Source organism: Oryzias latipes, chromosome 1, assembly GCF_002234675.1.
Source record: "Oryzias latipes chromosome 1, ASM223467v1".
In the NCBI taxonomy this organism is placed as follows: Eukaryota; Metazoa; Chordata; class Actinopteri; order Beloniformes; family Adrianichthyidae; genus Oryzias; species Oryzias latipes.
Genome location: NC_019859.2, coordinates 36,136,583 through 36,162,459, shown reverse-complemented (window position 1 = coordinate 36,162,459; position 25,877 = coordinate 36,136,583). Strand labels below are relative to the sequence as shown.

Below are 25,877 nucleotides of genomic sequence, written 5' to 3'. Positions count from 1 at the left end.
AGAAAGGATGGTTTGAGCGAGGAGTGAAAGAAGCCATCTTTGTCAGGAAGGATAAACCTTCTCTGAATAAGAATGGTGGTCTCAGGTTTATTCTTCCATCCATCTACGGCAGTGTTCTGAAACCCAAACAAACCGAACCAGTTCTACTGTTAACAGCTGAAAGATATGACCAGTTTGGGGAGGAAGTCACAGGCTCCCCAACCCCCAGCTGAGGACAAAGGACTCTTAACGACCTGAAGCCATGTAGGCTAAGTAGACAATACCATATACCACCAATACCAGTTTCAGGTCTGACTCCTCCCCCATGAGCGCATATAACCCAGCTCTTTTACCAGCTATTTCAGAATTGACAAAGCCTTTTGGATAAGAGGTGAAACGTCGTCAACTTTAAAAACTAAGTCCAGATGACATCCCCTAAAACCTACTACTATGATGGTACCAACCTGGATGAATGAGAGTCTTCATCGACAATTTCCCAAACTGTGGAAAAACACGAAAATCACGAAATCACAGAATTTAGCGCAAAATGGCCGCCAAACAGTAGGTCGTGTTGCATCCCATTTGGATTTCAAAATTTTGGTTGGATATCCCCGACCAGGTTATATCGGTTTCATTGGTCGATTCTAAAAAAAACAATTTCCAAATTTTTTCATTTTAGCTGAGTCAGCACATTTTTTTGCGACCGTTTTTTGTTTACAAGGCCCACGTTGCTATATCAATCTTTTTGTATGTTACATCATTTAAATAGCATGGGCCAGGGAAACGCATATTATTTCTCACAACATTCCGGTAAAAAATGTGCAAGCTAGCTAAGATCCCAACAATTTGCCATGCGATCGCCATCCAAAATCTACAACTTTTAATTCCAACATATTTTCCACAGTAGCTTTCCATTGATGCCCGAGAAATTACAAAATGATCGATTAAAATCCCAACGAGGAGTTTTTGTCTGTATCCGCCAGTAAAGGTGCTTTTTTTTAAAAATTCAAGATGGCGACCTCTTCCCAAAGTCAAAGGTCAAGGAAACTTCTGTGGTCTTTGTAGACTCGAGCTGGCGGCGTGTGTGTGCAATTTCCGGAAAATCACACAAACAAAAACGCCATTTTCCCATTTTGTGTAAAAACACAAAAATCGTCCAAGTTCGCCACAAAATGGCCACCAAGCCGTAAGTCGTGTGGCCATCCCATAATGACTTCAAAACTTCTTGAATTTTTTTTGGCCCCACACAGGCTTTTCAGCCCATTTGTTTTTTTACGGTATTCCGTGATGTCATGGTCTTGGGTGGGGTGTCGTTCACTTCAGTGTGTGAACATTTAGGTGACTTTCGTTCAGGTAGCGGGGGTCAAATATTTGCTCAAAGACGCAGAAATCTTTCCAACTGAGAAAACAATGCAGTCAGTGATGCTGCTGCAGGCCAGAATTAGTGCTCTAGATTTTAAAATCGATTTGGACGCCACGCTCACTTCTTTTGTTTGTAAACAGCAAACGTGAGGTTACCGAGTAAAAATCGAGTTCATATAAACTTTTTAAGAAGACTGTTCATGAATCCCCCTGTTCTGATGATGAAAACTTGGATGGTTTGTAAAACATAAATGAAAATACATTTTTTCACTTGAAAAATGGTTCAAACGCAATGCATTGTGGTCTATATTTGCCAATCTAGTGCGCATCGATGCACACTGATTTTTCAGACTACTGGGAAACCTGTAGAATTGGAAATTTTGTAATTAGGGGATTCAGACACCTCAGAAAAATGGCAAACGTCCAATATAGCGCACCAAGTATTGAGTAGTGGAGGAATTGTGACACAACCGTTACACAAAGCACAAAAACAACACAAAGTGCAGGAACCTGCCTACCATTTCAGCCAGCAGGGGGCAGCGGGCGTACAGCATGAAGGAGTGTGCGTGGAACAGTTCTCCACTGTCCACCTGGAGCTGCACGTCGCTGAGCTGAGGGTTGTTCACCATCCCACTGAGGTCTGATGACAGCCGGGACAGCGCCACCTACAGAGCAAACCCGGCACGACACTGAGATCCGGCAGAAGATCCACAGACGAACCACGGTCATATCTGCAGAACGCTGAGAGAATAAAGACCTTCTGCAGAACAGATGAAGAGAGCAGTTGTGAATGGTGGCTGTGCGGGTCGTTTTCCTCCCCTGACTGTGCAGCCAGCCTCTCCACCTGGACGTGGGGGGCTCCCGTTTCTGCCAGGAGGCCGCTGGTGCAGATGCCCACCTGCTCCTCCGACCCCTCCTGGATGAAGCCGCTCAGATGCTGAGCTGCAAAAACACACAAAGGTTTGATAGAAGAGGGTCTGGTCGTTACACGCTTGTTTGGTCCATCTTTCAATTATTTTAGGAGATGCTGCAACTTAACTGATGTAAAAAGCAACTAAGAAAACGTCTTTAAGAATCTTGTTCTCAACCTCCACATAAATATGTCATCTATTTTAAACATTTGTGAAAGGATTTTCCTTCCATCTACTTCTAGCACAATGAAAAAACCAACCAGACTTTTTCTCAATTGCTGAAACCCTGAACTCTATTGTCTGAACCAGCCTGAACCCACTGGTTGAATCAAACAGGCCTTTGGCCAAACCATCAGCCCTTCTCACGCCCTGCCAACACATTTTTATTGTGATGCACACATGCTGCATAAAGGTGTGCACAGGTGACAATTTGAAAATTGTGTTTTGTGTTCACAGTTTAGAGAAAAGGAGAGCAGCTTTCAAGAACAATCTAGAAAATCGGTAACACCAGCCACCGTCCGGTGAATGTAGGCGAGCTCTGTAGGCTTTGTGGCGGTGCGCCTGCTTCACCTTCTGCTGAATATCCATACTGGGTCAACGTCATGCCCTCCTCAGCCAGCTCCATCAGGTCTCGAAGGGCCTGGCTGCCCACCGACAGCTCCCCCGTCCTGGGGGTGGGTGGAGTCAAGGAGAAAGAGGCATTCTGGGAGCAAAGGGGCGGGACGGAGGCGTGGCTCTCTGTGGCCGGTGGTCCTCGGCCCGCAGACGGCAAGGAGGAGTCGGGCTGGACGCCGGCGTTGTACGGCGTCTGAAAGTGAGTCTGACTTTAGAAAAACCACAGCAGGGGTCATGCGGGACAGCTGGAAGGTGAGATCAAACATTGTCCTGACATCCATGAGTGTTACGCTAAAGAAGTTACTCTGTTGTGTTTAGTAACTTAAAAACTTATTTTCAGGGTAAAAAAAAGCACAAAACCAAGTTTCCCGTAACATAAAGTGCTGCTGCAGCACAAAGTTTGTGTTTTTCCCACCTTTATGGATTCCAACGGCGTGAAAAACTCCTGGAGCTCTGCGACGCAGAAGGACTGCAGACCCGCAGAGCCTTCCGCCAACAGCGCACTTCTACGCCACAAGGGGGCGTCGCCCGCCCGGCCATGGAGAGCGCTGGGCTGTCGGGAGGGGGTTGGTGGAGAAGGGGCTCGGCACCGAAGAAGAAGGGCGGAAACCCGTTCCTGCAGGCGCGTTGAGGCCATCTTGGCGTCCTGAATCAGGAGGAGAGGGGGAGGACGAGGGCGGGTGGCGTTCTTCTTCTTCTTGCCACGCCCCCTACCTTTGAGAAGATAGAGACGCACATTTAAGAGAACCGAGCACGTTTGTCCAGAACCCTGTTCGTCCCGGTGGTACTGATTGATTCATGAGGTTGTGCGGATGTTTTGGGTCATGGTCATTTGAGCAGAAGCCTGGCCCGGCTGCAGCTGCGCAGGCGGCTGCGGTTCAGTGATCCTGGATCGGGTTGTCCGTCCACCATTGTCCTCGTATTGAAACGAGACTTCAGTGACGTGACCGTATTTTACATCAGACTTTGGTTCCACGGCTAACAGTAAAGGTGAGCGATGCCGTCATACCGCCATCCGGGCGCCACTTCAGAGCTTCAGCTGTAGCGCTGTGGGAGGACGCCGCATCAGTCTGCAGCGTCGTCACTGACTCCTCCTCCTTCTCCTTCTCCTGCAGGGAGGTGGACAGGGCCAGAGCCAGCTGGGTCTCTTCGTCTAGGGGTTCCCTCTTCCTCCTGAACCTCTTCCTCACAGGAAGCGTTGACGTGGACGGACTCTTCCGTTTGGCGCCCGCGGTCTCTGTGCTGCAGACACAAAAACATGGCAGACGTTACTCCGTCTGAAGGACCCCGTGGTTCCACAGAGCTTCCTTCCTGCGCCTTTGAGCAAAACCATCAAAAAAGGGAATGAAGCCAGAATCTCCAATGTAACAAAAGCGACGCACGCATGTCGAAATGTCCCCAAAAAAGTTTTTAGTATTTATTATGGGATGGCCACAGAACATACCCAAAGGGTAAAATGTGGCAATTTTTTTCACAATATGGGGGGGGGGGAGGCCACATAGTTAAGTCTACAACCACAACCATCGTTTTGTTAACCTTTGACCTGAAGAAGTCGCCATCTACGACTCGCACATTTTTAACCCAGCCCAAACCCAGTCCAAACCCAGTCCAAACCCAGTCTAAACCCAGTCCAAACCCTGTTTAAACCCAGTCAAAACCCAGTCCAAACCCAGTCCAAACCCAGTTTAAACCCAGTCCAAACCAAGTCCAAACCCAGTCAAAACCCAGTCCAAACCCAGTCCAAACCCAGTTTAAACCCAGTCCAAACCCAGTCCAAACCCAGTCAAAACCCAGTCCAAATCCAGTTTAAGCCCAGTCTAAACCCAGTCTAAACCCAGTCCAAACCCAGTCCAAACCCAGTTTAAGCCCAGTCTAAACCCAGTCTAAACCCAGTCCAAACCCAGTCCAAACCCAGTCCAAACCCAGCCCAAACCCAGCCCAAACCCAGTCTAAACCCAGTCTAAACCCAGTCCAAACCCAGTCCAAACCCAGTCTAAACCCAGTCTAAACCCAGCCCAAACCCAGTCCAAACCCAGTCCAAACCCAGTCCAAACCCTGTTTAAACCCAGTCCAAACCCAGTCTAAACCCAGTCTAAACCCAGTCTAAACCCAGTCCAAACCCAGTCTAAACCCAGTCCAAACCCTGTTTAAACCCAGTCTAAACCCAGTCTAAACCCAGTCCAAACCCAGTCTAAACCCAGCCCAAACCCAGTCCAAACCCAGTCTAAACCCAGTCTAAACCCAGTCCAAACCCAGTCTAAACCCAGTCCAAACCCTGTTTAAACCCAGTCTAAACCCAGTCTAAACCCAGTCCAAACCCAGTCTAAACCCAGCCCAAACCCAGTCCAAACCCAGTCCAAACCCAGTCTAAACCCAGTCTAAACCCAGTCCAAACCCAGTCCAAACCCAGTCCAAACCCAGCCCAAACCCAGCCCAAACCCAGTCTAAACCCAGTCTAAACCCAGTCTAAACCCAGTCCAAACCCAGTCCAAACCCAGTCTAAACCCAGTCTAAACCCAGCCCAAACCCAGTCCAAACCCAGTCCAAACCCAGTCCAAACCCAGTCCAAACCCTGTTTAAACCCAGTCCAAACCCAGTCTAAACCCAGTCTAAACCCAGTCTAAACCCAGTCCAAACCCAGTCTAAACCCAGTCCAAACCCTGTTTAAACCCAGTCTAAACCCAGTCTAAACCCAGTCCAAACCCAGTCTAAACCCAGCCCAAACCCAGTCCAAACCCAGTCTAAACCCAGTCTAAACCCAGTCCAAACCCAGTCTAAACCCAGTCCAAACCCTGTTTAAACCCAGTCTAAACCCAGTCTAAACCCAGTCCAAACCCAGTCTAAACCCAGCCCAAACCCAGTCCAAACCCAGTCCAAACCCAGTCCAATCCCTGTCTAAACCCAGTCCAAACCCAGTCTAAACCCAGTCTAAACCCAGTCCAAACCCAGTCCAAACCCAGTCCAAACCCTGTTTAAACCCAGTCCAAACCCAGTCCAAACCCTGTTTAAACCCAGTCCAAACCCAGTCTAAACCCAGTCTAAACCCAGTCCAAACCCAGTCCAAACCCAGTCCAAACCCTGTTTAAACCCAGTCCAAACCCAGTCCAAACCCTGTTTAAACCCAGTCCAAACCCAGTCCAAACCCAGTCTAAACCCAGTCTAAACCCAGCCCAAACCCAGTCCAAACCCAGTCCAAACCCAGTCCAAACCCAGTCCAAACCCAGTCCAAACCCTGTTTAAACCCAGTCCAAACCCAGTCTAAACCCAGTCTAAACCCAGTCCAAACCCAGTCTAAACCCAGTCCAAACCCTGTTTAAACCCAGTCTAAACCCAGTCTAAACCCAGTCCAAACCCAGTCTAAACCCAGCCCAAACCCAGTCCAAACCCAGTCCAAACCCAGTCCAAACCCAGTCCAAACCCTGTCTAAACCCAGTCCAAACCCAGTCTAAACCCAGTCTAAACCCAGTCCAAACCCAGTCCAAACCCAGTCCAAACCCTGTTTAAACCCAGTCCAAACCCAGTCCAAACCCTGTTTAAACCCAGTCCAAACCCAGTCCAAACCCTTCTCATTAGAGGATGAGGCTCTCACACAGTGTTGGCAGCGGTCCGGTTCTCCTGGGCTCCTCTCTGTAGAGCCTGCAGCAGCACCGGAGCAGGAACGCCCATTTCTGATGAGCAGCGCTTCAGGTGGGCCCAGCAGCTCTTCTGGGACCTGAACTTCTTGCCACAAATGGGACAATCCGGAACGCCGGAGGATCCAGAGGGGGCGGGGCCACTTTCTTCGCTCTCATCCAGACATCTGCAAAGAAGGACACTTAGGTTTTTCTAATTCCAGCGGATGGACAAAGAGGACAGGAAAGGTGCTGGGACCTGTTCAGGTGATGTGTCCGTCCCTCAGGCGTCATGTGTGATAAGTCTCGTTGACAGATCTGACAGAAGAAGAGGCCTCCGTCCTCCAGCTCCACCGTCTGAGCCTCTGCTGCCTCCTGGTCCATCTCCAGCTGCAGGCGTAGAGCGAGAGCCTCGTCACCGTTCAGACCTCCGGCGCCGAGGGAGCTACCCTTCCCTGGAGGGAGGGGGTTAGATAAGGAAGACATTTTTTAGCAAGAAGAACAACATTTGGGTTATTCTGTCCTTTTTCAAACGTTCAAACCTTGCACTTGACGAGGATAATCCAGGGCGCCGTGACGTGGTTTGGCTTTGGTCCCATCACCGAGGCCCATTCTCTGAGGACTGGCTCTCTTGAACTTTTGCATCCGGAGAAGAACTTTGTCCTTCGCCCTCAGATGTCCTGCTGACCCAGCACCTCCTGATCCATGGGGTCCTTCTCTGGAGGTCGCCTCCACCTCCTCCTCCTCCCCACCTCCTCCTCCGCGCGCGGGAGCCGCAGAGCTGCAACCAGAGTCTTCCTCTGTTTGCTCTTTGGCGCATCTTTGACCGGAAGTTGTCACGTCTGCTTTCCTGGTCGGTTTGGTTGCTTCTCCCGGTTTCTTGCGGATGCGTTTCAGTAACTTTGAGCTAAAATCTACAAAATCCTGGTCAGAGTCGTCCATGTTGGTGGATTCTGTCAACCATGTCGGAGCTGCAGCGGATCATCGGCCTGAGGAACAGCAGTGATTCTAAAAGAAGAGACGGTGTCGTTAAAAGGAGGAAGCCGCTTCTACAGCCTCGTGTTGTGTCTGCTGCTCATCACGAGCATTGATTCTAGATCATGAAACGGCAGCTAGCTTAGCTGTCGGTGCTAGCATGAAGGCTTACCGGCGTCAGCTGGTTCCGGTTCTCACATCTAACTCCGTCATCATATGAAGAATCGTTTGCTGCAGTCATAGAAACGCATTTACTCCGCTTAATGTATGGCGAAAAAAAACACCAATACAGATCCAAACACCTGGGATGTTTTTGTTTTCATTTTTCAAAAAGCCACATTCGACCGCTACATGTCGGACTTCCGGTCACGTGACCGTAAACGAATAGGAAAGGCCACTGCAGTCACGTGACCGCAGCGCACTCATTTGCATCTTATACACAAAACGTATTATGTGAGTAACAAATCACGCACAAATCCGAATTTACGCACAAATCGAGAATTACGCACGCACAAATCCGACTGAGTCTAATTTCTCTCCATAACTGAATGACCCCTGTATGCATATCGACAAGTATTCTACTTTTTGGGGCTTCTTTTTAAATTGCGGTTTTCCTTCTGCTTGTATCCGCCATATTTTGTGATTGTATATAAGTGTTCTAGTGTTATTTTTTTTATGTGTTCAATAAAGTTCTTGGGGGGAAAAAAAGCTGTGTCTAAGACCCCGCCCTAACCCCTAACTATTAAAAACGACCTAGTGCGGCACTAAGTAGTGCCCTGGATTGACATCATCGATTTCACAAAGTTAAAAATCTAATTGATATGAGCGTTTTATAACGATTATTTATGAATCCTGTCTAAAAAACATTGATGGTTCATTAAAAATACTTTTTGGGGGGGGCAAAAATAGTCCTAACGCAATGCATTCTGGTCAATTCCAGGAAGCATGTTTAAACTACCCTGACTTTAACCCTGAACTCTGGCTAAAATCTGCCTGAACTTGGTTACTCTCATATGTCTAAGTTTGAGCCGGCAGATATACTCAGTTTTATAACAATAAAACGAATGAAACAAAACAGAATTTCATAATGAAAGCATCAAACGTTTCTCTTAATTTATCAGAACCGTATGTTCTTTTAGGGGTGCTTTATAAACTCATCATCCTCTCCCTCCCTCTCACTCATGGTGCAGAGAGTCAAGCATTGTAGGACCAAATAACTCGCCAAAACCAAAACACAGTAAAACAGCTAAACAACTAAACACATTTGGTCAAAAATCCACACTTAAACCCCAATCCGTCCAGACAGGCAAAGTGAATGGTATCCCACAATCCCTTGCGGTGCCGATCTAACAGCAGCACCAAAGTTACACCTATTTCATTGAATTAATGTAAATGAAAGTAAAATAAATGTCTGATAACTACGTGTTATTTTTAAGATGACTAAACTAAAAAAATGATTTATCTTAACTGAAGCAAATAATGAAGTAAGATCAAAGTATAAAGTTTCTCTTTCCAACATCCATATGTGGTCTTATCATCCTCTCACGGTGGAAAAAGTATTATCTGAGCTTCTTCATCCACTAAATCATCTTCAAATGGACACGCCATGCTGCTTCACCTCTCTGAAAACAAACTAACCTTCAACTAAACCTGCTCCAGACCAGGTTATGTTCAGAGCAGGAGTTGCTATGGCAACTTGACATGCAACATTCATTCATTTTCTTCCATTGTCCCTTTCGGGGGTCACTGGGCTGCTGGAGCCTATCCCAGCCACTTGTAGGCAAAGGCAGGGGAGATCCTGGACAGGTCTCCAGTCTGTCACAGGGTCACACGTATCACACTCACACCGATGGACAATTTGGAGTGACCAGTTAACCTATGAAGCATGTTTTTGGACAGTGGGAGGAACCCACTGCATGCACGGGGAGAACATGCAAACTCCACACAGAAAGGTCCACTAATCTAGTAATCTTTCAGTTCTGATTATGAAGTTTGTTTGTTTTTCCGTCGTCTTTAAGTTTATCAGAAATTCAGACTGGAGTTTCTGTTGATTTGCACAAACGCCATTAATCTCTGAAGGGAACGAAAAGGAAATACTGTAATGTTCGTTAAAGTATTTTCTTAAAAGATTTTATTCACATATATCCTTTATTTACTGTATTTATTGAGGAAACTTGTATTTTTCTTACAATTTCCCTTTGGGTGACGGTCCTGTCTGACAGGCGTCAGAAAGCTGAACAGAACCATCAGTCACTTTGGGCGTGACGGGCGTCCGCTGTGCTGGCTCCACCTTCAGTGATGGGGGTCTTAGGGGTGGGCTGGCTCCACCTTCAGTGATGGGGGTCTTAGGGGTGGGCTGGCTCCACCTTCAGTGATGGGGGTCTTAGAGGTGGGCTGGCTCCACCTTCAGTGATGGGGGTCTTAGGGGTGGGCTGGCTCCACCTTCAGTGATGGGGGTCTTAGAGGTGGGCTGGCTCCACCTTCAGTGATGGGGGTCTTAGAGGTGGGCTGGCTCCACCTTCAGTGATGGGGGTCTTAGAGGTGGGCTGGCTCCACCTTCAGTGATGGGGGTCTTAGAGGTGGGCTGGCTCCACCTTCAGTGATGGGGGTCTTAGAGGTGGGCTGGCTCCACCTTCAGTGATGGGGGTCTTAGAGGTGGGCTGGCTCCACCTTCAGTGATGGGGGTCTTTGGGGTGGGCTGGCTCCACCTTCAGTGATGGGGGTCTTAGAGGTGGGCTGGCTCCACCTTCAGTGATGGGGGTCTTAGAGGTTTCACACGCTTGTTTTTAATAGTGAAAACCTGGAAAGACCTCGGTTATGGATTCAGCGGAGTTGATCGGTCCAAACTAAGTTCTGTTGCTGTCAGACAAATATCACAGGGGATTCACTTCTAAAATGTTACAGAAGACGCTTCACTAACACTGGGGGGGGGGGGGGGGGGGGGGGGGGGTCCGTCCAAATTTCTTCCCTACACACCATCTACTGCGTTCTCTGTGTTTTAGTTCTGTCTGAGTCTAGAATTCTAAAATCCAGAGCCCCGGAAATTTCCCAGAAGTCTCTGAGAAAAACCAGTGTGCATCGATGCTCACTAGATCGCAGAATATAGACCACAATGCATTGCGTCTGGCCAATTTCTGCCAAAACAATGTATTTTTTAAATAAACCATCAACATTTTGATCTTCAGAAGACAGTGGACTTACAATCGTCTCAAAACGCTCGTATCCATTTGAGTTTAACTTTGTGAAATCGATGTCATAAAAAAAGTAAACATGGTCTGAACTGCTTTCAAAATCCAGGGCACTACATAGAGCCGCACTAAATACTTTATTTTAGGGGTTAAGGTGGGAATTCGGACACAGCCCAGCCATTCTGACCTGACCTTTGAACTTTCAAGTCATTGATGTTCTCCCAGAGGACAGCAGTTCAAGCTTCTTCTTGTGACAAAACCACCACGGCCGAACCCTCAAGGTCGCGCAGAGTCTCCCGGTTTGTGGTGAAGACGGAACGAATGAACACACAGCGACACGACCACGAACGCCTCGTTCAGTCAACAGAGTCCCGCAGTCCTGCTGTTGCACACAATTTATTTAACAATATGGTATAGAAGTAAGAAATGAGTCTTACCAGTTTGTACAGTGATTCCTTTCCATCTTCCTTATATTTATAGTCATTTGCTTAGCGTGATTTACAATAGGAGAAAAAAGCCAATCCCCAGTTTCAAGTTTTTGTGAGGACCGAGGATGAAGTTTGCTTAGAGGAGACTCAAATATTCCCCACAGCCCCTTAAAGTACAATTTAGTGTAAATATCAGGGACTGGGGCATCATTGAGATGTCGCCTGCTGTCATTCCACCTCAGCTTGGGGGGGGTCAACCTCTTTCTCACACTCTCTTTACACTTTACATCTGTATGACCCATAAAGATGGCAAAAATCATTTTAATGTCACAGCAACAACTTTCTACAGATGGAGGTGCCGGCTGCAGTCCGCCGCCGCCGGCTGCAGTCCGCCGCCGCCGCCGGCTGCAGTCCGCCGCCGCCGCCGGCTGCTTTGTTCCGAGTCGCTTCTGTTTTTCTGTCGGTGTCTTCATGTGTGCCTGCATACATGCCTGTGAGTACAAAAGCCTTTTCCTACTTGAATACACGTGAGTGACCTTCATACACACAAACGGGGAAGGGGCGGTCCCTGAACGCATCGCCTCCAGATTACAACGGCTCGTGAAAAGGAAACCCTGGCCAAACTCCCAGACAAAAATAGTTTAGTCCAACACAAATGCATCACTTTTGTTCTCCAAAAGGTACAAAATAAAAATGATACAAATAATATAATGCAATTGTACATTTCTTTAAAAAAAAGAGAGATAAAGGCATGAAACTATACCAAAAACAAACCAAAATTACAGTGAGTACTTAACACATTTGGTCTCAACCAAAAATATATTCTTTGTGGTTTTATTAAAGAACAAACTCTACAAACTCCTGAACCATTCAAAGGAGGAAAAGAAACAGCCGTGTGGATCAGGAAACGCTTGAATTCCCTAAAACTGTTGGCTTTCTGTTTGACCAAATGGAACTTTTCCAACATCTTCAACTTTTTACACACCAGTACAAAAGAACCGTTTACGACTTTAGAAAGAACGAACGAAGCCCTCCAACAGGAGAACCGGGACGGGGGGGGGGGGGGGGGGGGGTCCCTGGGAAAGAGAGCGGGTCCTTTAGCTACAACCCCTCCACAAACTTCTCCAGAGTGTCCCCCGTAGCGTCTCCCACCAATCCCAAGTCACTGCTCAGCCCCGCCCTGTTGGGCGTGTTCAGCTGTGGCAGCATGGCGCTCTGTTCCGGCGTCCCCAAGTGGGCCTGCTCCATGGACTGCAGCGAGCTGCCAAGTCCTGGATGGGGGGAATTCGAGTGTCGAGGAGGGTGCTGGGGAGAGGGCTGCGGTTGGTTCTGGACCTGGGGAGACGGGCTGGAATGTGGCGGCTGGGACTGCTGCTGCGACGGCGGACAGGGAGACTGGACCTGGTTGCTGAGGGCGTTAGCTAGCGCCGGCTGCCCGGAAAGACACGCCGTACCCTGAGCCTGGGTAGCCAGCAGGTGGGTCTGGGGGCTCATGGGGCTGGGCTGGGCGGGGGAGCCCATCTGCTGCTTGAGGACAGCCTGCTGCTGCTGCAATCTTTGATGCAACAAGTTTTGTGAGGAGTCCATCCCCATGCCAGACTGCCCCAGCTGGCTCATGGGCGGGAGCTGCCCCATGGGGTCCCCGGCCGCCCCGGCGCCCCCCTGCATGCTCATCTGATGCTGCTGCTGCATGCGGAGCTGGGAGTATGTATTGGCGGCCCCCTGTGCCTGAGCAGGGAACTGTCCAGGATGAGCCTGAGGCATCACCCCCTGCTGCTGCTGCTGCTTCAGAAGCTGCCGACGGTACATCTCCTGGATCTGGGGGCTGCTGTTGTGAGCTGCATTGATCAGCTGCCCTGGAGCCATGCCCTGCACAGCAGGCTGCTGCTGCTGCAGAGGCATCCCAGGCCTCTGCCCCGGGCCCCCTGGCATGGCCATAGTCTGCATCGTTTGCATGCCAGGCTGCTGCTGTTGACCCGGCTGCACCTGCTGCTGCTGCACCTGCTGCTGCTGCGGCTGGTTGGCGTGGTACTTTGCTGTGCGCTGCTTGATGAAAGCGGCCATCAGCTGAGGGTTGGACTTGAGGATGTTGAGGACCTGCTGCTGCTGCTGAGGGGAGCTGGGCGATTTGAGGGTGCGCAGAAGGTCCTGCAGGGCATTGGGAGGTATGGTGCCGGGTCTCTGTGGCGTCTGCGGCCGGGCGCCGGGCTGCTGCGGTATCAGCATCCTCTGGCCTTGCTGGGCCTGCGGTGCCATCATGGGCCGCTGCATGGCCATCGCCTGCTGAGGAGTCTGACCGATGACCAGCCCCGACGTTGGAGTCTGAGCAGCTTGCATGGGCCCCGCCCCCGGCCACAGTCCCGCAGCCATGCCGGACTGCACCACCTGTGGGCCGCGGGGCCCCGGCACCATCTGCATGGTTGGCTGTGCGGGTCCAGCCATGCGCTGCTGAGGACTCATGTGCATGCCGTTCATGTTGAACCTGTAGTTCTGCTGCGCCTGCGCCATCATCTCTATGTGTTTGGCCATTTTGACGGCAGCAGGAGGGGCCTGCTGTTGAGTCAGCTGCTTGGGCTGCATGGGTGCCTGGGGGAGGGCAGGCGGCTGCTGCTGCAGGGGGGAGGCGTGGGGTCCGGGCTTACCCTGGGAGACGGGAGCTGGAGGCTGACCAGTGCGTGCCGCGTTGGGGAAAGACGGCGACAGGACGCCCGCTGAGTTGGGGGTCTGCGGCTGCTGAGGTGTTTGGGGAGTGTTGGGCTGGGCGTGGGGAGTGGGGGTGCTGGGGGCAGCGGCGGAGGGGGGTGGGGACGGCAGTGGCATGGTTCTGCCTTGCATGGTGGCCATTCTTCTCCTCATCAGCTGGGCCTGCTGGAGTCTGTGCTGGATCTGCTGCTGGCGGAGCTTGTGCTTGATGTTCAGGCAGAACGGGACGGGGCACTTGTTCTCCTGACAGTGCTTGGCGTGGTAGCAGCACAGGGCGATGAGCTGCTTGCACACGGGGCAGCCTCCGTTGGTCTTGCGCTTGCAGCCCTTGGTGTGCTGCACCACCCTCTTCATCTTCTGACAGGAGGGCAGAGAGCAGTTGGCGTTGCGACACTGGCAGGCGTGGACCAGGGACTGGATGCAGCGCTGGATGCTGAGGCGCCGGCTCTCCTGCGGGCTCTTCGAGGCCTCGCCGCTCTGTCCGTTGTTGTCATCGTCAAGGCCGAGACCCCACTTCACCATCTGGTGCTCGTGGCCCTTCGTATTGTAGCAGTTAATGCAAAGATCAAAGTCCTGAGAGGGAGAAGAGAGAAATCCTTAACAAGTCTAGCAGGAGACGAACCAAAGGCCTTTGGGCTCCAGAGGATGGACCTACCTCACACACGGTGCAGTGCCAGCGGGTCTCCACATGGTGCTTACACTCATTACACGTGTAGACGAAGCGATCCTGTCCTTGGTTGTGCAGTTCAACCAGCATGCACATCGTGCTCCACTTGCACCTCCGCAGCGAGCTGAACTCCCAGTGTTTGTCCCGCGCCAAAGTCAGGAAGGCATCGCGGCCGTCCATGAGGTCACAGGAAATCAAGGGGTCAGGGTCAACGATGGGAGGCAAAGTGTTGACCATGGGACCCGAGTGGAGATGGATTACAAAAAACACCTACGGCCAGAGAGATGAGCTGGTTATGGAAGGGTTCCAAGCAGAGACAGGAACTGCAAATGTAAAGCTTTTAACCCGGAGCTTTAGCTCCAGTGGTCACGTTCTTTTCATTACCGGAACTCTCCGACTGCAAATACCGTAAACCCGGTGGACACTGAAGAAGAGAAAAGCGGCTTTGCGTTGATGTGCAACACTTTAGGTTGCAGAGTGTTGCACATCAGCACAAATCCGCTGATTTACACGTAAACGGCCAAAGAGCCGCGGCCCGTCAGTTAGGCGTCCAGTGTTTTCCTCACTAACAACTAAATAGTCTGAATTGTTCTACTGACTTTGAGCACAGTCGTTCCTGTTTTGGTTCCACAGTTTTACATCGATTGCTGTAAAAGTTGAAGAGGTAAAGTCCGGTCTGACCTCTTTGTGCTTCTCCATCGTGGCGTATAACTTCTGGGACAGGTCGTTGGCTACATTCGGCATTCCGGGCTTCTTCTTGTTGGCTCGGCTGATGCTGCTCTTGTTTTTATTGGTTTTCTTGTTGTTCTTCTTCTTAGCGTTTTTGCTGTCGCTCGGGGTTCCCTGTTAAAGGAAAGGAGAAGGATATTTACCGCCATACAGTTGGAATGTTGATCAACAACAATCAGCAGTTTCTTTGGAAATGTAGTCTCTATCGGACCAGTGACTGTATCCGAGTACTGCACTGAGTGACTCCGCCCCCCTGGCGTTCCAAACAGGAAGCGGTTCCAAGAAGCCAAAACCTACAGACGTCTATAGAGAAACACACAGCTGTTCCTCAGTCGTTCTATTGGTCAGAAGAACCGTTCTGGATCTGATACCCTTTTGTTCTTGATAATTCTCTTTTTCATATTTTTTCTGTAGTTCAAGTTATAAACTGACCAATCAGAGGCCTCCAGAAAAGTAGGTGGAGCCTGTTGGCCCCCACGACCAACGTTCAAAAATGTGACAAATGTCGTGTAACCCTTTTTCAAGAGACAGGGGAGTGGCCTTCCAACAAGCTCTCTCCTGATTGGTCAGAGTGGTTGCTATATAGAAACTCTGAAGTTGGGAAAAATGGCGACTGAATTGATTTTTTATTTGGTTTGAGCTGCGACTGCCGGATTTTATAGTTTATTAGTAGTTCGGGGTTAAGGTGGGAGTTGGGACACAGCCAGAGTCCGTCTCGCACTGGAGCGTCCTATTTGCTGACAATTTTAGAAAAATCCTTTGATGTAAGCTACGTTGTGTGAATAAAAAAACACGTACAATGTACTTACTGGCTACTACCACGAAGCAGTAAAGTACCCACGAGGAATATTTTTAAAGATATTTGTGAAGGAAACGCCCCGCAGAAGCTTCTCTGCCACAGAGATTTAAAGTCATTTTAGAATGTCTGCAGTGATTGCTGTCCGTTGTTGTTCTTCTCGAAGCACACAACTTCACTCGATAGACAGCAGCACGTGGGCCGCGGTGCAGCGCTCCACCTGAGGACGGCGAGGACAGACGTCTCTGTGGGGACAGTGATGAATGAAGAACCCCCCCTGGACCGGCAGGTGACACCAAAACCCTGCTGTGCAGAGTTTCAGCTTCTTTCAGCTTCTTCTTCTAAATTGATTCCTTTTTTCTCCACTAGCTGATGAAATCAGTGGCAGTGATGAAGACTCTGATGAGACGCATCATGTATGTCACAATAGTGCTGAAGCTGCAGGCGGGAAACTACAACTGCTGAGATCATTCCTGCACAGGAAGTCCACACAGATGCTGAGGGACGCTGCCGATTTTCACAATAAAAGAGCCAGACTCAAAAGTGTCGACGCAAAAACAGCAACTTCTTTGCTGCATTTTAGACTGAAGCAACGCTCACTTTCTGCAATCAACGGACAAATACAGTTTGTGGTTTTTTAGTTCTGTCAGTCATAATACTGGAAATCCCAAATAAAAGTCTCTTCATGCTGGAAAAGAGGTTTTTTTTCCCATGGATCTCTGCTGTCACCGATTCCCTAAAATGACATCTATTTTATGTGTGACTGTCAAATTCACTCTCTCAACTTAATTTAGCATCTATTTAAAAATCCACCATATTTTTAAAATCCACCATGTTTTTGTATGCAAAAACATGGTGGATTTTTTTTCATAATTGGAACTAAATGAGGCAATAAGGGATTAAAATAGGAGTCCACTAATAAGGAATAACTGTCTCCTAAATGCAGATTTACCTCAGGCATTTCAGAGGCAGCCGTGTTCTCCTCCTTCTTCCTCTCTTCCTCCTCCTGCTCCAGCTCCTTAATGCTCTCCTCCAGAACGTTGGGCCAAAAGTCGCCTTCAAAGTACGGCAGCTCGTTGGCGGAAGTAAGTCGGTCTTCGGTTGCTTGTTTGAAGATGTCCTAAAAGGAAGATGTGAAACGAGTTTGTGATTTTGACATCCGATAAAACTCAAAATTCCAGCCACAACTCAGAGGACTGACTTTCATAAGGCGCACTTAAAAGTCTTACATTTTCTCCATAATGTACGGAGGCCCCTATGGTGCGGTGCATCTAATGTGATGTTGTGTGACTTCGGTAAAGAGGACATAGGAGAGGACAGCATGAGGACGGAAAGGACGGAAGTGAAAGAAGACACCCCCCCCAGAGAGCAGGTATGTGCATTATGCATGTGTGTACATGCGTGTTGGAAACCCTGAAAATGCAAAGAGACACGCTAATGAAGCACAGTTTGAACTGCAGCTATCAGCTACACGGAGGAACACGGGAATCCAGCAGCTGCCAGAGAATTCAAGATGAATGAATGTTAGCTTCCACTGTTCTTGGAGCTTTCCCAAAAGTCGGCATCATTGATGAGGAGCCGCACGACAACGAGTCGGACTCTGACAAAGACGAAGGGAAGCTGGCGTGTGTTTGATAGAAATTCAGCCCAGCTGCTCATTTCAGACACAGAAGATGACTTTGATGGATGTTTGGATGCTGACTGAAAAAATGAAAAATAAATCACAACCAACTCAGTTTTGCTCCTGCTGCCTTTTTTAAAACACACCCTAGTATGTTTTATCGTGTCCTAAAACCCGGTAAAGCCCCTTTTGTGTGTGTTAAATACAGAAAAAGCTCCCAGAACTGAAACCGCGCCCTATAACCCAGGGCGCCCTATGGCCGTGAAAATACGGTACCTCCAATCAGACAAATGACAATTCTCTAGAGTTTCTGGTGTTTGCACACAGGAAGCCGCCTCCTCACCTTGTAGTCATGAAGGATCCTCTCTGCGAAGGCTTTGTCCAGCATCTTTCGGTACCACTCCTGGAGTCTCTTTGGCTTGGGGATCTTCTGATCGGGGGGGTGGCAGTGGAAGATGTAGTCGTCTCCCTCACTGGGAGGACACGCCCAGATGTGGCCCTGAGCGTAGCTGCAGAACCCGCCAACACGTCAGACAAAGGATGGGAAAAACCCAACAACTGTATCTGTGAGAGCAGACCAACCCCAGCTTTTTGACGTATTCAAGATACCCGATCAGTATCTCATGGTAGACTGCAGTCCTTAAAATCCGAGGTCTGAAGAAGTGAATGCTGTCCAGGTAGGATATGTAGACACGTCTGCACAGAGTGAGACGGAGCACACAGTCAGGCTTCCATGTTTCTCCAGGAGTGCAGGTGTAAGCAGGAAAGCATACCTGTTGTTGGGAAACGAGCATTCGGAGCCGTACTCCTGCACGTGCATGCCGAAGAAGCAAACGTCCACGCCGTCAATTTCCTCAAAGGCAAAAAGTGCTTTGGTTCGATAAGGAAAGGTCTCTGGCATTTCCCCGGTGTCCACAAACCTGTTGGAGCAGCAAAGTGAAGAAAACACAGAGTGTTTGTGTTCAATATGTCAAACATATGAAGGTTTACTTCTTTTGGTTTCCATCTGAGAATGCAGACAAAAACCAAACGCTGTTAAAAGCCCCTTTGCTCCTTTAAGGGCCGTTATGAACTATAAAGTGAAGCATCGACATGCAGGTCATGAATACCTAAAGGTCACATGGTTGTAAAGACTTGACCCCTGCATGGCTGCAAAGATAGCAGTGGGCCGGAACTTTGTACCAAAACTGATGATGACGTCACCCTACGGTAGCCCCATGGGGACAAACTACGTAGCGTGGAGATCTGCTGGGGTTCTACATGTTTCCATTTCACGTTTCTTTTCCCTCATAAGTGTGTCCGTCATTATTCTTTAGAGAGATTTGACCACAACCCCCTTTGTAAAAAGATCTGTGGCTGTTGGAAAGAACCTGCTGCTCCACACCAGCGAACACGTCTCTGAGCAGAGCAGCTGGACTCAGGACAACCGGGTCTCCAAGCAGAGGAGCAGCGTTGGGACGGGCGGAGGCGGAGTCCTGAGAAACCGTCCAAACAATCATCTGAATCTGTGTTTCCAGTCGGGTCCAGACCAAATAAAGGCTGATGTTATTCCAGTTCATCTACGGATAAATGTTGTTTAGCACGGATTAGCCTAACCCTAACCCTTCTTCCAGCTCCGTTCTGCCTAAATAAAGCACTGACCACACGGATTTAAAAACTATAAGTGAACAAATACTAAATAATAATCATTAACTATAATAAAAGCACCTTTAGAAAATCATCTCGCTCTATGTTGGAGCTTTGTTTTCAACAGAAATCATCATTTCTTCTTCTACTGCTGTACGGTAATTTATCCAGAACAATCACCATCTGACACGTCATCCGAACAAAAGGACCGCCAATCATCATGACATCATCATTAGTGTCACAAACGAAGACTTACTGCAGGCTGAACAGTTTTGGTCCCTGCAGCGGCTCCAGAACTACTGCAAACAGTGAAAACATGAAGCCGGCAGGAAGGTCCAGTCTAACATTTGATGCTTTCCATTTGTCAAAGCTGATCTGTCTCCTTCAACTCTATGAGGCGTCATGGTTTAGCGGTTTAGCACCCATTTATGCCTCCATCTGTTCTTACAGGGGGGGGAAAACGGACAAACGTGTCCAGAATCGCTCGTGCACGTTTTCCTGCCTCCATGCTGCGGGTCATGGAGAACACTTGGACAACACGTACGGGGAAGCAGGTGAGGCCCAGACCCCGCGGGGGACAGGGAGCCCGTCAGTGCTGCTCACGTGACACGTGCGCTCTCCCCGCCGTCAGCATTTGTGACCACATCAATGATTTTCAGAGAAATCGGGCGGGGGCCGCTAGTGTTGAAGATTCTGCTGTGGCAGTATGTGACGGTAGCAGATGAGGAAAATATCAGCCCCCCCCCCATGATTTCTAAGTGGGAGAAACTCACAGGACTGAGTTTCCTGTGAGTTTTGAGGTTCAAAATACCAATCTGCTGCACACTACCACATCTACAAAAATGGTACGTTCCTGGGTTCAGGTGGCCGCTGGAGCCTCACGGGAACTGCAGACTCACCCGTGTTCCCCTCCACGGACCTGGACGACCCAGGGTCCACCCCCCCACACTAAGGCATTCGGCGATCTCACCTGGCTTTCATGCCCGGCTTGACTTCCACCGTTTTGTCAGAGCTCGCCACCACTCTGACAAAGACTTCTCCGGCCTCTGGATGGTTCTGTCGTTTCAGATATTTGTTCACGCGGTCCTCTATGTGCATTCCAAGTCTTGTCGACTGCAGTCCTGAGTTACACAAAAGAAACAAACATTATTTAGTGTTTAAGTCAAGGAGAAAACAAAAGCGTCATTTCAACAGCAAAACCATTAAAAAAGGGAAAAACCAACAGTGGAAATCCATGCAGCCATCAGCTCTACAGACCATAAAATACGCAGTCAACCTCACAAGCATGAAAATATGTCACAGTTTCAGCAAATAAACTTCCACCACATCAAACAGTTCATTTTACACAAGATCAACAAGTTATTTACTGATAAACTTTTGTCCAGATGATCATTATTAGCATATCCAGGAGGAACAAAACTCACTTTTTGCTGTGAACTTGTTTTCCTTCTTAGTTTTTCCACTTTTCTTTAGACAGTTTTCACAGATGAACCTGAAAATACATCAGAGATGTACTACAAACACACTCCTACTAGATTCCGAACCAGGACAAGAAAAAAAGAACATTTTACAATAAAAAGTGTGTAGGATACAAGTTCATCTCTTACCCGGAAGGCCATATCACCTCGTAGTGTAATACACAGATCTGGTGCATTTTTCGTCCACAATCTTTACATTCAACAAAACTGTAGGGAGAAAAAAAACGTTTTTCCAAAATGTATTTATCAAAAAAAAACTGGCATATTTCAAATATGGTGTTCTATAACTCAGGTGAAGTCTTTGTAGTCTAAAGTGGTTTATAGAAATCAGAGATCTGTCACTACAAAAACAGTTTCCTGCTCTCAGAGCTGTCAGTCACGCTCTGATGACAATGAACATCCTACAGACCAGGGGTGTCAACCACACGGCCCAGGATGGTTTAATCCAGCCCACTCATGAAGAGTGAAAATCATACGGATGTTTATAAAAGAAAGCAAGTTTCTAGTCCCTTCCTGTGGCGAGTTATGATTTTTTTAAAGAAATAACCGAAATGCGCTTTTCGGCCACTAGGGGAAGCAAAGGAAAAGCAAAACAGGTGAAACAGCAAATCTCTGCCTGTGCCAATAGTGAAACCTAACAGCTCTGCGTCTGGGTAAGATGCAGTTTGGTTCCACGCGGACCTCACCGCTGTTCCAAGAATGATCAGTAGTGAGACACTAATGACCAAAATGTTTTCAAAAAGTAAAAAAGGAAGTGTTGAAGTGGAGCGCTGAGCTTTCCAGGAAAAATGGACAGAGTTTTATTTGTTCACAGAGTTGAATGCAAAACCTGCATGCTTGGTATGACATCAACAGCTGCTCAAAGAATATAACATTCAGCACCACTATGAGACTCTCCATAAAGAAAAGTGTCACCATTTGCAGTTAAGAAAAGAGAAGATTTACCAACTATTATCTGGACTGAGGAACAACCGTCTGCATTTACTGCAGCCGTGACATCAGTGATGGAGCAGTGACAGACACCTGACTGCAGACAAGTTGGAGCAAACATCCAAACCATTTTCAGATGGTGAACTTATGGAAAAATGCTACAGACTGCAGAAGGGTTGTTTCCAAATAGCAGACGACCTTTGCCAACATGAGTCTGTCAAGGATTACGATCAGATCCAACATCTCTGAGGAGACTTGGACGCCAAATGAAGAAATCCAGACATTTACTGCATTTTCAGTCACCATTGATGAAAGCACCAACATCACAGATGCATACAGCTGTACATATTTATTAGAGGTGTTGAAGAGACGTCACAGCAGAGTTTCTGGAGTTCATGGACACAACAACAGCTATCGTGCAAGTTTTTTGCTTTTCGCACAGCTTGATATTTGCGATAACGTTTGTTTAGTGATTTATTGGCCAACAGAAAATTCAGTTTAAAATTGAATTTCTAACGGCATCATCAGGATGAAAAGACCACTGAGAAGAAAACGGATCAGACGATGATGGCAGTGAGACTTTAAAAAACACCTAGACACACATAAGAACCGGGTTTTCTAAAAGCAAGACTTCCCTACACTTGGCGTCTACTTACGGTTCAGGATCCAGCACATCGTTCTTCTTACGTTCAAACTGATCCTTTGATATCATCCTAGAGCACATTTAAAATGAAAAATCTTAGTGTTTAACTGATGTTCCATTTGATATTTAATACAAAATAACAGTTAGCTCAAGAAAGTCAGTAGTTCAGATCAATGCTTCAAATATCTAAAATTAATTACAGAAAAATGTGTCAAAGTGATACAAAAAGCCCTACAGATGATCAGACAGAAGTATCTAAACTTTCGTTTGTTTAAATAATCCCACTTCTTTGTACGTACGTCTGTGGTTGAGCAGGATCGTCTCCTAAAGTCACACTGTCCCCCTGGATGTCATTGAAGCATTTTTCACAGAAATGGTATCTATAAGAAACACATAAAGTACTTTTATTAATGAGTGCAATGGAAAAACAGAGTACTCAACACCTTTTCTCAATAACAGAAGCCCTAAACTCACACTGCAAAAGAAATGCTATGTGGGCAAAAGCTTCTTTTCTGCTTAAGAGGTGGCAGCTGCACGATTCAACCACCAGGGGGCGCAAAGTAACATCATCAGCAACAATCTACACATGGAGAAAATGAAACCTTTTACTTTTTTTTTTTTTTTTTGATGGGATACGACTGAAATCTCCACTTTAAAGGCATCTGTCAAAGTATAAAACCTCTAAATATTTTTATTGAACTGCAAAGCTACACAGGAATTGTTCTTCTTGTATTTACAAACTGAACTTCTTAGAGTTGAGAGCATCATGACAGCATGGTACCGTGCACGTACCTGTTCTGGTAGCTGTAGTAGGTGCCTCCAGTGGGGATGGTGCACAGCTGCTTTCCATAGCAACAGAGGGTTTGAGGGGAGAACTCGTACTGCAGACACCAGAGGAAAGGATTCAGACCTCAAAACAAAATACAACTAATGTCATCAATAATCATTCAAACGTTCCTTTCTTCACTTTTTGTAAAGTTAGGCTAGTATATTCCATGAGCGTACAAGAAAAAGCTGGATGATTACAATGTAAGAATAACTTTCTGATGGCAATTTTTGTTAAAAAATGTCCTGAAAGCGAGAAGAACATTAGAAAACGAATGCAGGCTAAAAGAAATATTGAACGGCACTATATAGGGCTCTATATAGAGTTCACTATATAGTGAACTCTATATAGAGCCCTATATAGTGCTCTATATAGAGTTCACTATATAGAGTTCACTAAATAGAGTTCACTATATAGAGTTCACTATATAGGGGTTAGGGTGGGAATTAGGACACAGCTATAGTTCTGCAGAGCTGTAAGAGTTCATCAGAAATTCATCTCTGAGTTGTGGGTGGAACTGTTAGCACAGAGCAAGCGTGCCTCATTTCCCATCATTACTTTGATTTCACTCTCTCCCACTAGCTTACAGCCCCCACACCCCCAACCTAACGTTAGCGGTGCAACAAAAACGGCAGCAGTATCAGGTCTATCCAGCCGTCCAGTTCTGATCCAGATTCCAGCTCAGACCAGGAAAACAGAGAGGTTCATGGATCTGTTGGTCTGCATCAGAAAGGGGGCGGAGCATCAAGCAGCTTTTTTTCGTCTGCTCCTGACTCACAACACTGTGAGTAAAGGAATAATCAGAAATGGAATTTAAGCTTAATTTTCTTTATAAAATCCTCCATCATCAGAAAGAAGGCACCAGAAGACCGTTTTCATTGGGGGGGGGTGGGGGGGGGTGTCTTTCAAAAATGGTGTTGAAAGTGAGAACTGCATTCCAGGATCAGTGCGGGTTACATAAAATGTTCAAGCTAACATGAAAATGTCGGCGCTCCTCAACAAACCTTCCTTCCACAGCAGTAGCCCAGACTTTGCATGACCGGGTCGATCTCCGACTCGAAGACTTCTGCCAGCTTGGAGCAGTACTTGTAGACCCGGGAGGTCTTTCGGTTGTAGAGCCAGGCGTTGTTGAACATCAGCCACACATCGTCCACATACTGCCAGGGTTCTTGGTACTGCCCCGTGTCCAGCTTGCGCTTTATTGTGGACAGGTCTATTGGGTTCTTCACTATGTCAAAGTAGTCCTGGACAAAAGAGGCAGCGCCAAAAAACGAACAAAACGTTGAGACGGAAGTGAAAACTCCATTTGACCTACAGCTGTAGCCAAAACTGCACATTAGCTGTTCAATCCCTGTTCAGGCATTTAAACAGTTCAAACAGGGCAACGGACTAAACCTGGCAGTTTTAGCAGGTGTGTAGAAACCTCCAATATACCTACAGGAATACCCAGCAGCATGGGGTCTACAGGCTGTCGGAAAGGCAGAGACTCGGGATCCTGCCTGTAGAGAGACTCCAGCGTCGGCATCAGAGTCTGACGCAGCTCCTCTGGTTTAAATACTGAAAGAGGAGAAGAAACGTGGAATGATGGAGCAGGACGGCAAGGAATTTCAGGCTACTGGTTACAGTCATTCCACGTGTGGAACCGGGAATTCTGCCCGTTAACGGCCAGCTAATCCAAGAAAACCTTCTAAATAATCGCATTTCACACACACAACCCTGAGCACACACACAGACACACACAACCATGACCACACAGACAACCATGAGCACACACACACAGACACATGCATGCACACAATCATGAGCACACACACACAGACACACACAACCATGAGCACACAGACAACCATGAGCACACACACACACACACAGACACACAACCATGAGCACACACACAACCATGAGCACACAGACACACAACCATGAGCACACACACACAGACACACAACCATGAGCACACACACACAGACACACATGCATGCACACACAAGTACAGACATGCAAGCACACTTATGCACACAAACACACACACACTCATATAAATGCACACGGACAGACACGCAAGCACACACATCCAGCAAGCAGACGCACACACCATCCAGGATGATACGATATGTAGGGGGAGGAGCTAAAGGTCTGCTTTGACTCACTTTTTCGTCTGAACTGGGTGGGGGAGGAGGAGCTCGTTCCGTTACTTCCACTCTCCTCCTCGTCTTTCGGCTCCTTCTTCATCACCAGCTTTTTCTCCTCCACCTCCATTTGCTCGTCCTTCACCTCCTGCTCTTCTTTTTTCACGGAACTTGAAGTGGAGTCATCTTCAGTCTGCAGACAAAGAGACGATGAATGAAACACACATGCAGTTCATTTTTGTTTTCCACGGGTCACCGAGGAATGCGTGGATTCTAGACTCTCCCGTTTGCCTTTGATGGTAAAACCTTGAGTCTGAGTAGAAATGTCCTTTTCTTTACCTCCATTTTGGCTTCAGTTTTCATGCCAGCAGCCTCAAACTCCTGCTGTCCGTGCTGCGTTTCCGTCTTGACCTCCTGGACAGGTAAGTCTGCCGCGGCGTGCTGAGAGTGGAGGTCCGCGCTCGCCGCGGAGGCAGGCGTGGGCACGCGGTTGTCCAGGCTGGCCCCGGGCTGGGACAGCTGTGACACAGAGCAGGTCAAAGGTTATGCCCACGGTCTGAACTGTCCTCTCCCCGTGCACGGCCTCTGCTTCAGCACGCATGTACACAAACATATGCATGTGAACATCCCCTGATGAGGGAAGTGATGAAGATGCAGCTA

The 25,877-nt window shown here is 48.0% G+C and overlaps 2 protein-coding genes across 6 annotated transcripts in view; both read right to left on the bottom strand.

The window, feature by feature from the left end:
• Window positions 1–7,843, bottom strand: part of slx4 (SLX4 structure-specific endonuclease subunit) — a 17,677-nt gene extending 9,834 nt beyond the window's left edge. The window contains exons 1-9 of the mRNA XM_023961034.1: window positions 7,626–7,843; window positions 7,021–7,486; window positions 6,738–6,933; window positions 6,457–6,666; window positions 3,877–4,109; window positions 3,283–3,581; window positions 2,823–3,060; window positions 2,099–2,283; window positions 1,860–2,006 (exon numbers count right to left, since the gene is read on the bottom strand). Of these exons, the coding sequence (XP_023816802.1) occupies window positions 1,860–2,006; window positions 2,099–2,283; window positions 2,823–3,060; window positions 3,283–3,581; window positions 3,877–4,109; window positions 6,457–6,666; window positions 6,738–6,933; window positions 7,021–7,420 (1,908 nt within the window). The 5' untranslated portion in view covers window positions 7,421–7,486; window positions 7,626–7,843. The remainder of the gene's footprint in view (window positions 1–1,859; window positions 2,007–2,098; window positions 2,284–2,822; window positions 3,061–3,282; window positions 3,582–3,876; window positions 4,110–6,456; window positions 6,667–6,737; window positions 6,934–7,020; window positions 7,487–7,625) is intronic.
• Window positions 7,844–10,991: 3,148 nt separating this feature from the next.
• LOC101163392 (CREB-binding protein) overlaps window positions 10,992–25,877 on the bottom strand; it is a 42,933-nt gene continuing 28,047 nt past the window's right edge. For all 5 annotated transcript variants that reach the window (XM_023961013.1, XM_023961014.1, XM_023961018.1 and 2 more), the window contains 17 exons: window positions 25,557–25,736; window positions 25,239–25,410; window positions 24,527–24,645; window positions 24,093–24,332; window positions 23,055–23,143; window positions 22,562–22,642; window positions 22,276–22,332; window positions 20,819–20,896; window positions 20,636–20,703; window positions 20,182–20,332; window positions 18,359–18,505; window positions 18,168–18,281; window positions 17,929–18,094; window positions 16,917–17,084; window positions 15,121–15,282; window positions 14,428–14,709; window positions 10,992–14,345 (listed from right to left, as the gene is read on the bottom strand). In XM_023961013.1, the coding sequence (XP_023816781.1) occupies window positions 12,171–14,345; window positions 14,428–14,709; window positions 15,121–15,282; window positions 16,917–17,084; window positions 17,929–18,094; window positions 18,168–18,281; window positions 18,359–18,505; window positions 20,182–20,332; window positions 20,636–20,703; window positions 20,819–20,896; window positions 22,276–22,332; window positions 22,562–22,642; window positions 23,055–23,143; window positions 24,093–24,332; window positions 24,527–24,645; window positions 25,239–25,410; window positions 25,557–25,736 (4,449 nt within the window). In that variant the 3' untranslated portion in view covers window positions 10,992–12,170. The remainder of the gene's footprint in view (window positions 14,346–14,427; window positions 14,710–15,120; window positions 15,283–16,916; window positions 17,085–17,928; window positions 18,095–18,167; window positions 18,282–18,358; window positions 18,506–20,181; window positions 20,333–20,635; window positions 20,704–20,818; window positions 20,897–22,275; window positions 22,333–22,561; window positions 22,643–23,054; window positions 23,144–24,092; window positions 24,333–24,526; window positions 24,646–25,238; window positions 25,411–25,556; window positions 25,737–25,877) is intronic.